At 38.9% G+C, this 14,487-nt stretch overlaps 1 protein-coding gene across 1 annotated transcript in view; it reads left to right on the top strand.

Annotated features, from left to right (window-relative positions):
• The window catches only part of ASTE1 (asteroid homolog 1 (Drosophila)), a 19,363-nt gene extending 14,363 nt beyond the window's left edge, over positions 1-5,000 (top strand). Inside the window, exons 3-4 of the mRNA XM_006846636.1 lie at positions 2,979-3,174; positions 4,673-5,000. Coding sequence (XP_006846699.1) covers positions 2,979-3,174; positions 4,673-5,000 — 524 coding nt within the window. The remainder of the gene's footprint in view (positions 1-2,978; positions 3,175-4,672) is intronic.
• The last annotated feature ends 9,487 nt before the right edge of the window (positions 5,001-14,487 follow it).

Below are 14,487 nucleotides of genomic sequence, written 5' to 3'. Positions count from 1 at the left end.
CCCCATTCCAACCATGGCTCAATGTCTGTATCCCAGAACCCTGTTGTTCCAAGGTTGTGCACATATCATTATTTACCTCTGTCCCACTTAGCCCATTGAGACCTAATTGTTTTCCCACCTTTGTTCTTCCATTCCCCTCTCCTTACTTGTATATTGCCTCCTCCCCAGCACCCAAACTATCCTGTGCTCCACCTTCCCCTCCCTCCCCTACCCCCAACATCCCAACAATCAACAAAGAATCCCCCCCACCCCCTTTAGTATGGGTTCTTTCCCTTAGTCTTTTACAGGAGTGGTCCTGTGCAGTATTTCTTTTTGTGACTAATTTCACTCAACATAATGCCCTCAAGGTTCATCCATGTTATGCGGTGGCTTGCAGCTTCCTTGTTCTTCAAAGTAGCATAGTATTCCATTGTGTGTATGTATCACAGTTTGTTTATCCATTCTTCAGTTGATGGGCTATATGATGTTCTTGACGTCATCGCACAACTCTTCTGGTCTTTAGTGTTTAATGTATCAAATCTGTCCTTCAGATGATCTCTAAATTCAGGTGGGATAAGTACAAAGTTTTGGCTCTCACGGACTAGTTCAAACTGTCTTCAGCTTCACCTGAACTTAAGTATGAGCAAATGATGGTCTGTTACAGTCTGCCCCTGGCCTTGTCTTAGGTGATGATACAGAGCTTTTCCACACTGTCTTTCCACAGATGTAGTCAATTTGATTTCTGTGTATTCCTTCTGTTGAAGTCCATGTATATAATCATCTTTCATGTTGTTTAAAAAAGATATTTACAATGAATTCATTACTGTTACACAATTCTATCATGCGATCTCCAGCATCATTTCCATCACCAGCCTGTGCATTCCAATCACCAGTAATTACATCTTGCTTGCATGTTTGATTGATTTCAGACTGAGTAAGTTTGTAGAATTCTTCAGTTTCATTATCACTGGCTTTTGTGGTTGGTATGTAAATGTGAATAGTGGTATTAACTGGTCTTTCTTGTATGTGTATGGATATTATCACAGGCAGCAGTATACTTCCAGACAGATCTTGAAATGCTCTTATTGATTATGAATGTAATGCCATTCCTGGAATAATCAATCCTGTGACTGTCAGATTTTAAATGGCCAATATCAGTCCATTTCAGCTCACTAATGCCTAGAACATCGCTGTTTATGCATTCCAGTTTATTTTTGGTCACCTCTTATTTTCCTAGATTCATACTTCATATATTCCATGTTCCAGTTATTAATGGATGTTTGCAGCTCATTTTGAGTTGTGTCCCATCAGCATATTAGTGTCTCCACCGGTTTTACTCCATTCGCATTTCACAGTCAATTCTGCTTTGGGGAGGAAGCTGTTCCTCAGTCATTTTTAATGCCTTCCAATTTGACGGGTTCGTCTTCCAGCACTATATCTGACAATATTCTGGTGCTCTTCATCATGTTTCAATATTCAATATTCTGGTCCTGTCAGTGTTTCACTGCCATTCAGTTTTCAGTGGTGAAACATTCAGGAGTAGTCTGCCTTGCCTTCTTCGAGTCTGTGTTAGTCTGAAAGCTCAGCTGAAATCTGTCCACCATGGGTGATCCTACCAGTATGCAAAATACTGGTGACATAGCTTCCAGAATCACAGGGACACACAAGCCACCAGTGTGACAAACTGACAGTGGTGGAACATCATTATGTAACCTGCTATATAACAGAATCATGGCCCACCCAATTTGCCACATTTTTTGGAGGGTCATAATTCAATCCATGACAAATTCTAAGACTCTTCAAGTTTTTAGGCTGAAGTGTAAGAGTGCCTGTTAGTGGAACTGTTATGTGGAAGCAGCCTAAATGATAAAAGGCATATTATGGCAGTTCAAACCCACCACTGTTCCTTGGAACCCCCACTCAATGTTACCATGCCTCTTCAGTTTGTCATTACTGGCATAGTAAATCATGTGACTCGTTTAAAATGGTCAACTCGATGGCCTTTTTAACTACAACAACTGCTTTAAGTGCTCTCTGAGTTGTGCAAACAAGTTAACTGGCTCAGTGCTACCCAAAAGGATGAAGGTTCAAGTCCACCCAATGGTTCACCAGAAGAAAGACACAGTGATGTACTTCTGAAAAATCTACCATTGAAAACCTAAAGAGCGCAGTTCTACTCTGACACACACGGAGTCACCAGGAGTAGGAGGCTACTGACAGCAGTTGGTAATGTTTTAAGATAGCAGTGTAAGGCGTTTCCTCTTATTGAATAAAAAGTATGAATCTCAGAGCACAAGTCTTAGCTCGCCTCAACACAAGGTGGCATGCCAAGGACCTGTTCCTCGTCTTTTAGTAACTGTGGCCAGGCCCCACACCCAAGCGTCTCAGTTCCCTGCTGTTCCCTGATCGGTCACAAGTGATTACTTTCCATTACTTTCACGATGATCCAGATGTCATTGTGTCACTTTCTCTGAACAATTTGCAGAAGCTGATAGCTGAGCACACACAGCATTTTTTGTTTCCTATTTCAAATTCTCTGAGTTAGACTTTGATTTTCCTCCCATAAAAGAGAGGCTAAAATGTGTTTTGACATAGTGTGTCTTAAAAACAGCACTGTCATACAGGGGTTTCCATGAAAGGAAGTTTAATGAAAGGTAACAGTAAAGAGAATTATATTTAATGTAAGTTATTTTTTTTAAAGACCACAGAGATGTAAACATGTTTAAGGTCAGGTAATGAAGTAGTGGAAGAAAACTTATTTACAGGACAAAATAAATCATTTGTGTCCCATAAAAAGATATCTCAGTATAAGTATTTCTATTGAAACTGCAAGGTTTTTTACTTTGGAATCAAAATAATAAAGAGCCAAAAGAGAAACAAAAAGCTTTTGAGCCTTATAGACTAAGTTTCTTCTTTATGGATTTTATAGTTTTATATGTAGAGAATTGCAAGGTGATTATGTGTTCAGCAATACTACCCATGGGTTGTTTTTTATCCAGATATGGAAACTATGAGGAAAGATGCTGCTAATAACTTGTGCAGAAAGTTCTACAAATTGCAGGCGCATATCTACCTGAGCAGGAGGTTGGATTTGGCCACCGCCCACGTCTTCTGTCAGTGGCAGTCCTGTCTGCAGATGGGGGTGTATCTCAATCAGCTGCTATCCACTCCTCTCCCAGAGGCAGACCTAACTTGGTAAGCACCATGCCAAAAGGGAAACACTTTTAAAGCTAAGTTACTTTTTATAATAAATCTTAGCAAACTTACCTTGGGTCACACCGTCCTAGCTAAAGATGGGAAAAATATTATTTCTGTATTTCCAAAGGAAATAGATTTGATCCATGATTAGATCCAATAAAACTTGTTTAAAAAAACACTAATATGAGGGAAATAGAAGCTGTCGTTACCAGGATAGAACTCCTATAACTTCAACTCTTTGCTCAAGTGTCACCATATAGGGCATTTTCTGACCATTCCTAATCACTCTAGTCCTATTAACTTTTTTGTTGGTTTTTAAGTACTTCTTATCACCGGGTCTGTTAGTCACTCAGTCTCTCATTCATTCATTCATTCAGACATGGATTAAGTTCCTGCTCTGTGCTGGAGATGTAGTGAACAAACAGTAGCCCTGTTCTTCTGGAGCTGCTGTTCATAGTGAGATGACAGACACCCAAGGAGGCTTTATCCAGGCTTTTTGTTTAGCCAGGAAAGTATGAAAAAGGGAGAGGAGGCAAGGGAGGGGAGTCTGTGTCTCAGGGAGTGATGTTTGACTATGGAGTTTAAACTGGATCAGAAGCAAAAATGATAGCGGCAGGGTATAGGCCAGTGAGAAAGTTGTAGGATCAATGCATTTCTATCTGCTGATTTTCTATCCAGGAGGTAAAAGGCGGATGATTAGAGAATGGTATATTGTTGTTGTGAAGTGCCGTTGACTCGGTATATTAGAGATTGTGTATTTGTCTATCTCAGTTAGAATGCAGGAGTCCTGGTGTGGTGCTGTAGAATGAGCACTGAACTGTTAACCACAGATCGGCAGTTCAAGCGCACCCAGCTGTTCCTCAGAAACCTTATACTGGGTTGCTATGTATGAGTTAGGACCTACTAAACAACAACCACTTAACACTTAACAACTTAACAATACTTAACAACAACTAGAATGTAAGCTCTATAAAGGCAGGGATTATCTATTTACTGTGGTAGTAGTCCCTGTGCCTAGTATATAGGCTAAAGTACTCAAGTGAATAGTATTGAGACCCTCAAAATATGCTGAGATGACTTTAAATGTTTCAACGTGAAAAGCTTCCTAGCAGTAATAATGTTTTAAATGCATCTCTGGGCCTGATATATGAGCTGACCCTAGAGCCCACTTCCGAATAGGATTAATTGGCCTCTGACCTATAGATTCTTTATTTCTCTTTTTAGGTCTCCCTTGACTTGGGGCCAGTTGGAAAACCAGTTAGCATTCATCATTTAGTTTGGTGATGAAACTTTTAAACACCACCAATTATGACTCTTTATAGTAACTTAGTTCCTTCCTTCAAGGAGCAAATTATTCTTAAATAATTCTAATAATTTTTCAGAAGAAGGAGAGTTCTCAGCATGTGTGTCTCTGTTTGTTTCTATCATGTTAACAGTAGTTGCCCAGTGCTTTGAACCTAAGCTTTAACAACACACTTCTTTCTCCCTTTGACAGCTTGTATAATGGAAGCCTGGTACATGGACTATGCTGCGAACTACCATCAACCTCTGTAGAAAGTCTCCTAAGGGTGTGTCCTGAGGCAAAGCAACTTTATGATCATCTGTTCAGTGCCGTGCAGTCATGTGCCCCTCCTCAATTTTTCCTGCCAAAGCGTAGATCCAATTCAAAAAAGAAAAGGAAGAAGAAGCAACATACCAGCTGTTCAAAGAATAAAGTGGGAACCACCTTCGATACCAAGTATTGCTATCAGGGAAGCAATAGATTTAGGCTACTAATGGTTGAAAACTTGGAAGAACATATTGATGCCTTAGAGCTTGAATAAGCTCAGTCTGTAACCACATGTATAAAAAATTCTGACTTAAAATCATCATGTTACTCACCTTGAAATAATCAGCTCTTCTCTTTGCCACTAACCTGTTAGGGGATTAACAATGCAGTAACATCATCTTTGAACTCCAAGGTATTTTGTATCAATTTTAATAAATGCAACCTGATTTAAGTAACTTTTGTATTTCTTAAGCACATGTTTGAAAACATGATTGGACTCATGCACCATTTGTTATAATATTTTATAACCTTGGAATTTCAGCATTTATAACGTTTTCAGAATAGAAGTCCTACTTTCATCCTCTCCACACTAGTCCATTGTTACCATATCAAAAATTATACAAGACAGATTCCTCTTCATGGACTAATATGAGAGGTCAGGCCATGGAAGACATAAGTGAGAATGTGAGACAGAAAATTATATTCTGAAAGCAAGTACTTAGTAAATGAGACCATGGCAAAGCTGATGAGCAGTTTGGGGGTGGCACCATGTTTTAAGGCAGAAGCTGAAACTAAAGGACAAATTAAGAAACATTGTGAACTTATATAGAGAGGAGCCAATGAGAAGAAATGCAACTATCCAAGATACATACAGCAACACCTGGTTCTATGCCTTTTCACACTAAAGGTCTTGACCCACTAATGGAATTAATTTAATGGGTTATAACTAGCATTTTTAAATGGAAAAAAAAGTGATATATATATGTATGTGTATATATCAGATAATCTATATCAAGAATTAAGATTGTTGTGCAAAATATTTCATACTGTGGGTTAGAGTAAAAAAATTCACAAGACTGGGAACACCAAGGCTGCTGAAAATGTGAAACCCACAGATTTGGAAGGTGCTGATCAGTTCCAAATTAACTTGAAAAAAAAAAAAAAAAAAAAAACACACAGCAAATGAGATGACTAGATTTGGGCAAGATTTGAAAATCGATCTCAACTTTCATTCTACATATCTTCACACAAATTGTTTCTCCTGTCTCCTGTATGTTCCCAACAGCATATTCTATCAGTAACAGGCCTGATAAACAAGACTCTCCACTTCCTAAAGGAGCCCTGGTAGCATAGTAGGTTACAAGTTGGGCTTCTACCCTCAAGGTCAGCAGTTGAAATCTACCAAAATCAGATGAGTGAAACAGTAATGGGCAGTGCTTCCATGTATTGGATTTAGCTTTCAGAGACTGAACAGGTTACAAGAACACAGTGCAATATACAAGCAGTCCCTTTCGTTTCTACTAGTCTTGACATCATTTTAGGTATTTGGCTAAAAAAGCAATGTGATATACGAGGGGAGTCAAAAAGTTCATGGAAAAATGAAACTAAAAGATCATGGTATTTTCCCATAAACTTTTTGAAGTCCCCTTGTATAACATATATAATGAGAGAGGCATAGAGACAGGCAGCTACATAGAATCCTGTATTTTTAAATTTCATCTTGCCACAAATCTTTGAAGCCCCCTCATATGCATTTATATGTTGGTGTGTGTTTGTGTTTAAAAAACAATTTTGAGTTTCACTTTGGGGACACTTGGCAACTTCTATGCACAATATAACCTACTGTCATTAGAATCAGGGAATTTAAGAATATTTTTTGAAAACAAAAGCTGATGCTAACTTGTACAATGATCAAATTTGCAACAGAAAACATTAGACTGTACCAATATTAAGATTTTCATTATTTACAGAACTCAAATCATTTGACTCAGAAAGAAACTACCATCCTGTGAGGTATCACTGAAGAGTAGGAAAACTTTTCACGTGTCTTTTTACATATGTTGAATATCATCAAGTTGGTTCTGTATAGGGTTTCCAATGTACAGCAGGTGGGTTTGAACCGCTCACCTTGAGGTTAGGACACTAGTGCTTATCCTACATTGCCACATCAGGACTCCTTTTCACACATAAGTCTTTTTTGGAGGATTAAGTGAGGTGCTGGTACTTGCATGTGGATAACTGCCATGTGGCTAGGCATTACTCTCCCCTGGTCACCTGTCTGGTTCATGTGTGACAAAGTAAGTAAAAGTAAGCCTTAGGACATTGACATGGAAAAGAAAACAGAAATCGACCTTGCATGGTGGATCACACATTATCGTCACAGCAACACATCCTATATAGTTCATGATACAGGATCATGTGGATTGATTCCTGTCAAATAAGCAAACAGTTCCCAGTTAAATAGACATTACTATTCTGAAATGAAACCTGTAAATGTAGCAATCAGAACTGCCATGAATGATGGCTAAAATCACTATTGGAGTACATTATTTGTATGCCTTTATTAAGACCACTGGCAGGAACTCTCTTTCCAACTTTCCTATTGTCAGTCACAAGTTAGACAGGCTTGGGAAAGTCCACGGTTGTGTTGTAGATACGTTAAGTTTTACTTTTCTTTTAGGGAGGTTCAGAGATGACATCTGTTAGGCAGATGGATATACGGGGGGGAGGGGGAAGGCTTCAAAATGTATGTGAAAATTCTATTATATTGTAATTCCATTTTTCCACAAACTTTTTGTAGCACCCCCATAAAGATGACGAGAGAGACAATCTAAAGAAAGTGGTGTAGAACTCTTAACGAGTCAGGAAGACTAAAGCCAAAAAAAAAGAGCCTAAGTCAATTAAAAGATGATCTTTGTAATGCTACAAGTAGAGAGAACAAGAAAGGATTGACCCCCCTCTCCTGTTTTTAAGGAGGCTCACAGATTGCTGGTGCTGCACTGTAGGGTCAGCACTGGACTTTGAACCAGAAGGTCAGCCATCAAATCCAACAACTGCTCCTTGGAAACCACGTAACAGTTAACACCAACCTTTAAAGGGTTGAACAAACACGATTAACAGGGAATTCAAACATAAAATACGAGGGGAGTTTTAAAAAAATCTACGGAAAAAGGTTATTAAGAGATAATAGAATTTCTCCACAAACATTTTGAAGCCTCCTACCCCCTTCCTGGTGTGGAGCTGTGGGTTAATGTGCCAGACTGCAAAGCCATTTGAACTGTAATGTCGGCAGTTCAAGCTCACCAGCTGCTTATTGGAAACCCTATACAGGATCACTATGGGTCGGAACCGACTCAACAGCACTTCACAACAACAAAAACACTCCCTTCCAGGCCCTTATATATCTGGCATGTACAGAGACGTCAGGGATAAAGATTATATTAAAACCTTGCCATCTATGGTCTGCAATGAGCATGATGTATTATAATCAGAGGAAGGTTTAACATTAACGCCTTTGGAAAGGATGGCTTCAATAGAGCAAGTTCCAACTTTGCCCTGCCTTGCCACAAAACAAGACAGGTAAAAATGGGAGGACGGGTAGTCTTCAGTGCTGAAATCTGGGAATGGTGACATTACAAATTCACGTTGCTAATCACAAAGTACCACAGACTTTCTGTCTAGTTCCTACGCAAGATGTTTGTTTAAAGCCAATCTAATAAGACACTGGCCGTATTATGGTAACCATAATCTATGTTGTAAAGAAGCAAATCATAGACAAACATGGTGAACTATAAAAGGAATTCACTTGGAAATAGTACAATAACTTTATTTTCAGAATTATGAAAAATATTATGCAATTGTTTTGGTGTAGAATGTTCTCTTGCAAGAAAATCAGTTAAAAAGTTCATTGTATTGAGGTTTCTACTATTACTAAGCATTATCATCCCTAAGCAAGATGCTATACATTACCTACTAAGGTGAAGCTGAAATGGTAACAACCCAGTTTCTACTGAAATAATAGAATATTGGAAGTAATATAAAATGGAAGTAGGACTCCTACTCTGGAAGAAGCAAAGAGACCAGTGAGGAGCTGACTGACTTTCTTACAGATAGAAACCTAGGTGAACAGAAAGAAAGAAACACAAAGAGAGGACACAAAAAATCAGATGAGACAGCAAGTCATCTGTATGAACAAGGGGTCCAACACCATACCCTCCCTGTTGATGATCTAAGAGCACACCAAGATATTCTCCACTTAGGAGCCTGGTGGACCCTAAGAGGCATCAATGATACCAAATCTGCAAACAAGTTAATCTATCCCAAGAAACACCATGGGTTAAGAAAATTGATGCCACTTCCTTTCTGGTCCACTGACTGTAATGGGCCTACTTTCCCTTTTACAAATATCATAATGAGGGGCCCATAATTTTTTTTATGTAAAGAACCAGTGATTAATCATTTTAGGTTTTGTGGATCATATGGTTTTTGTTACAACTGTTCATCTCTATTGTGTAGCATGAAAGCAGAAACAGACAGTATATAAATGAGTATGTTTGCCAATATCACAATAAAACTTTATTAAAAACAGGTAGCTGGCCAGATTTAGTTTAGGAGCTGTAGCCTGCCAACCCCCAAACCCAATCAGTACTTAGATGTAGGTGAGTTAGAGAGCATTGAAATAAATTATTTCAATAACTTGTCGTACCTCTAGCTAATTCCTCAGCCAGCCATACTAGCTCCAAGTACAAAGATAGTAAAAAACATACTTATACTATGAAACCATATGGATAGATATGAGAAAGGACCAAAATGAAAAACTACTCATTTATAACTCTCTAAAATGTATCTGAGGAACTCTGTTATCTTAGTGGGTTACTAACCACACGGTCAGTAGTTTGAAACCAGCCAATCCACGAAAGAAAGATGAGAATTCCACTTCTGTAAAGATTTACAGCCTCAGAAACCCTATCTAGGGTCGCTAAGTTGGAACTGACTCCACAGCACATCACCATCAAAATTTACCTAATACTGCTTAGTTTATTTTACCTTCCCTTGTTATACACACATTCTCTACAAAACCACCTACTTGTTTAGCTTCAAAGATAAAGTTTTTAGAACTCACCAAGACATTTCATAATATGCTTTCAAGATGCAGACAGTGAAAAATGGCAACTGGTCAAGACATTATGTATTTTCCTTCTGACCAGAAGAGGGCACCAAATAGTCAATTCTCAGTTTAGAGCCACTCCAACCTCTAAATATCATAGAAAAGATTGCAATAGAAAATCGCTTTGAATGGGGTTGAGTGCATTGGTTCGTTTGCTTCTGAATACAGCACTTAAAACATTTTGGTTGAATTTAAGAGCTGGAAATGCACAGAGCTCTAAAATGGACTTCTGGAACCCATGTAGAATATAATGTTTCCATTTGTGACTGCTCAGTGAGATGTGGTTTCTGCTCCCCAATTACTAAGTAAGCAATGCAATCACTACTGAAGAAACAATACTGACGGGAAAACCTTGGGGCTGAGCACAAGGGCAGTTCTGACAAGCTTAACAGCTGCAGAGCCACCACAGAAACATGGGCCTTTGCCAGGGTATTTGTCAATGTGGCTAGTACTGAGCAGAACAGGAAGGGATGGGAAGTCAGCTGTCTACCCTAAAGCACTCTGAATACAGGCCATTAATATACAAGGGTCGCTGTAAGTTGAGAACTGGAACTTAACCAACAATAACAACAAAAGCAAATCTACGATTTACATAAATCTGTATAGATTTATCAACCAAGTGGCTTAGGATTTAATTTTTAACACTTTCTAAAAATAAATTCCCACAATTTTGTGCTCAAACATAAGGCTACATTAACTCAATAGTGATTATAAGAATTTGTACTACACACACACACACTCTTCTCTAAAGCAATCTTGGAAAGGCTTCATTCAACAGGATAGTTGGTGATATACAGTTGGGCCTTGAAAAGAAGGTAAAAATTTTGATGATCAAAAATGAAGTTGAGGAAGTGGAGGGGGGAAATAGCAACAATGGAAAAATCACATTATGGGTAGGGTTACACAGCTGAGTACTGCAATCATTCAATAAATTGTATACTTGTAAAAAGTTGAACTGGTAAAATTGTGTGAGACATATATTTATAACATTAAAAAAAAAAAAAAAAAGTAGGACCGATTGCCAAGAAAAAAAAAATCAGGGAGTGGTGTGAATCCTTTGGAGCTGGGGCCCCTATGCTGTGAAGCCCTCAGATCCAGGGAAGACTGATTCTAAGACACAAGGAGAACTCCAAGGAATGCTGGGCCTACAGATTCTGAAATGAAACAGGGACCTTTTTCCAGAGTCATTACTCTAGATTTGAACATTTAGTATCCCAAACTAAAAGAAAAAAATATATATTTTTTTAAAGTAGCTGCTGAAATTGCTCATGTACAACCAAAAACCTCAGAAGATTTGGTTCCTTGATTTAAGGTCATAGTTTCATGGGACATCCCAGTTAACTGGCCTAATACAATGTTTAGTGTTTCTGTTCTACCTCCTGGTTTGTTGCAGTTTCTGGGATCTTAAAAACTTGTAAACCGTCATCCAAGGCACAACTGGTCTCTTTTCCCCAAAAACAAATGAGGAAGGAGAGTCTGCAATTGTAGGATATGGAACGAGTGGCTAATTGGCTCCATGAACAACTGCCTCTTTTGCCACAAGACCAGAACTGGATGGCACCTAGCTACATTAATGAACATTTGATCAAAGATCCTATAGAATAATCTGGATCAAAGAAAGGTACATAAAGAACAGAATTTCAAATTTTCACGAACTCCAGAATCATGGAGGCTGGATGAACCCCTGAAACTACTGTCCTGAAATAATCTTTAAATCTTAAACCAGTAACATCCCATATTAATAGTTTAGCTTAACTAGTAAAGAAAAAAGTCTGTCTTGAGCATGATGCTCTTTTAAGAACTACCTCTCTATGAGTCTGAGCCGACTCCACAATACTTAACAACCACACACACACACACACACACACACACACACACATATATATATATAGAGAGAGAGAGAGAGAGAGAAACCCTTTGGAAACCCTATACAGGGTCACTATGAGTCAGAACGGACTTGAGGGCACGTAAGAACAACAAATACAGGATCAAAGTGACAGCAGCAACTTGATAGATGGGAACTTTGTTGTTGTGATGTGCTGTCGACTTGGTTCCAACCCACAGCTACCCTGTAAAGGGTTTCTGAGGAACAGCTAGTGAGCTTGAACTACCAACCTTGCAGTTCAAACAGCTTTGCAGCCTGGCACATTAACCTACAGCACTACAACCAGGACTCCTAGATAGGAGCTTTAGGGGAGCTCAAAAGCAGAGTGTAAATGGGTGAATGAAAAACTCAAAGGATGTAAACAATGTCACTGAATTGCACATGTAGAAACGGTTGAACTGATGTATGTTTTGCTCTATATAGCAACCACCAAATAAAAAATAATAAACTTGATGTATTCTTTTTTAAAAAGAGGCAGAGGAAAGAGAATTTCAAGTTGAAGAAACAGTGCCCCATAAGACCTAGAAATGGATTGTGCTGGAGCATGGTGGGAAATGAGACTAGAAAGGGCCAAAAAAAATTATGAGTAAAATGAACAAAATCATCCTTCTTTTCTACTCTTGTGCCATAAATTTCCTGTTTTGAGCAAGTGGCTATTTCCCAACACTAATGCTATTCACTCAGTGGGGATTCCACGCAAAACAAACTTCTACTTAAGCTACACAGTTTGTTATATATACTCATCTTTTCTTGACAACTTCCTAAAAATACTACAAATAATCTACACTAATACTTTCTAGGCAGTAACTTGACAAATTCATTTTGAAAGCTGTATAAAAAGGAGGAGGCTGAAATGTTTAAGGCTTTGAAAACCAACTTGAGTAGCATTCTTCTATACAGAACACGGACATACAAGGCTTATCTATGTGGAAAAAGCATGATTCAGATTGACTAAGGGTCACAAGAAATACAGTTCTTTTTGAACATGACAATTTACTGAAGTGAAACTTGGTTTAAATAGCAAACTGAATGAAAAGTGCCTAAGACTCAAAATTCTCCATTGATTACATTTATCTCACTAACTTTATTTATTCTGGGGATAAACTGCTCCTAAATGGAAATGAAGGTTATTTGTGTTGAAAGATGAATGGCTACCCTTTGAATTAATACAGCACTATGGTAAGATGTTTGCTATGAACCTATGCTCAAATAGAACCTACAATCAAAATGTTCGGTAATTGCAGCCAGGTACCATGTGTTCTTCTGATCACAATTTTTCTTATCGTTTGGGTAATGATTGGAATCAAGCAGTCAGAGATTCAAGAGTCTGTTTGTCATCTATCATCTCCATTTAATGTACATGTTAAATTTATGCTTCATGTAGAATTTGAATAAAACTTCAGCCTTGCATTTTGAATTTATACAACTGTATTTTAATCCACAGCAATAACGATATTAAAGAAACTACTTTTCAAAAACATTTCATTCTGTCAAAACTGGGTTTTATATACGTTCACAGTTCTACAACTCAAGCCAGAAGGCTTTGGCCTTCTGGTGTATCTAACATGTTTTCTCCACTCCCTCCTCTAGTCACATCAGTGTTGTATTCTGACAGACTGAACACAGCGTGCCTTCCTCGCCATACTTACCGCCTTGACTCCTTTATCCCCTTACTCCTCATTATGGATTGAATCATGCTGCTCAAAAGAGGTTATGGTGGGTCACAGCAAGGATCATTCCCACCTCCACCACACACAGAAGAGGACAGGGATGGGCAACTTGGACACTGTCTAACCAGAATGGGAGATACAGAGGCAAGAAGTGACTGGCTTACAAGCTTTCAAGAGGGAACCTAGATACAGAGGGCATGGAGCAAGGTGGAATCTCCACTGAGTAGTATCCATCCTGCCTAGTCAGGGCTGATAAAAGGAGATGCACAGATAGGTCTCTTGCAATATAATAGCAAATAATTATCAGGACTGATTGTAAGGGCTGGAAATGTAAAGTGGACGTTTTGGGGCAAACAGAGAGGAGTGATTAACCTTACAGTTTAGGAACAGAGGTCTCTGGGACTTTCAAAGAAGAGCAGAGAAAGAAATCCTACCCAGAGAAGCAGTGATGCCAGGGTTGGAGGCAGAGATGGTGACATGGGGAGTTGGAGCGGCTGGAGACTTTGATCCAGGAGAGAAAGAAGCGGGGTGTGTGGACAACACGGGGGCAAGCTTGCAGGGTATACCCTTTGGTTGGTCGATGATGCATGCAGGGGATTGTGACCATGGCAAGGAAATGATGTGCGATGGGATCAATGTGAAGCTGATGTCCTCCCATGTAAACTATCACATAATTCACAATAAAGCATTAGAAAAAAAAATTAAAATAAAAAGAGGTTATGGAGAGGACTTCCGGCGCTTCCCTGACCAGACAGCTCAGGTAGGGCAGTCTCGGGGAAAAGGGGCGGAATCGCATATAAGAAACCTCTGTCTAGCAGACAGACAGCCTTTGAACAAACATAAGATCTTACATTTCAACATTCTGAACTCGTTTTTTTAAAAGATCAAATTGCTGAGGAATTACAGGCAACCCCACTTAGAAGGCTGCATTTCCAGAGAAAAGGAAGCATAAACTAACAAAGCCGAACAAATAGAGAGGGATATCGGTGCAGATATCAGGAAATTCGGGGCACTCATGGTACAGAGAGACTGAGAGAGG

This window comes from Chrysochloris asiatica, unplaced genomic scaffold (assembly GCF_000296735.1).
Source record: "Chrysochloris asiatica unplaced genomic scaffold, ChrAsi1.0 scaffold00028, whole genome shotgun sequence".
Lineage (NCBI taxonomy): Eukaryota > Metazoa > Chordata > Mammalia > Afrosoricida > Chrysochloridae > Chrysochloris > Chrysochloris asiatica.
The sequence above is the reverse complement of the archived record's forward strand: the minus strand, read 5'-3'. Positions and strand labels throughout refer to the sequence as shown.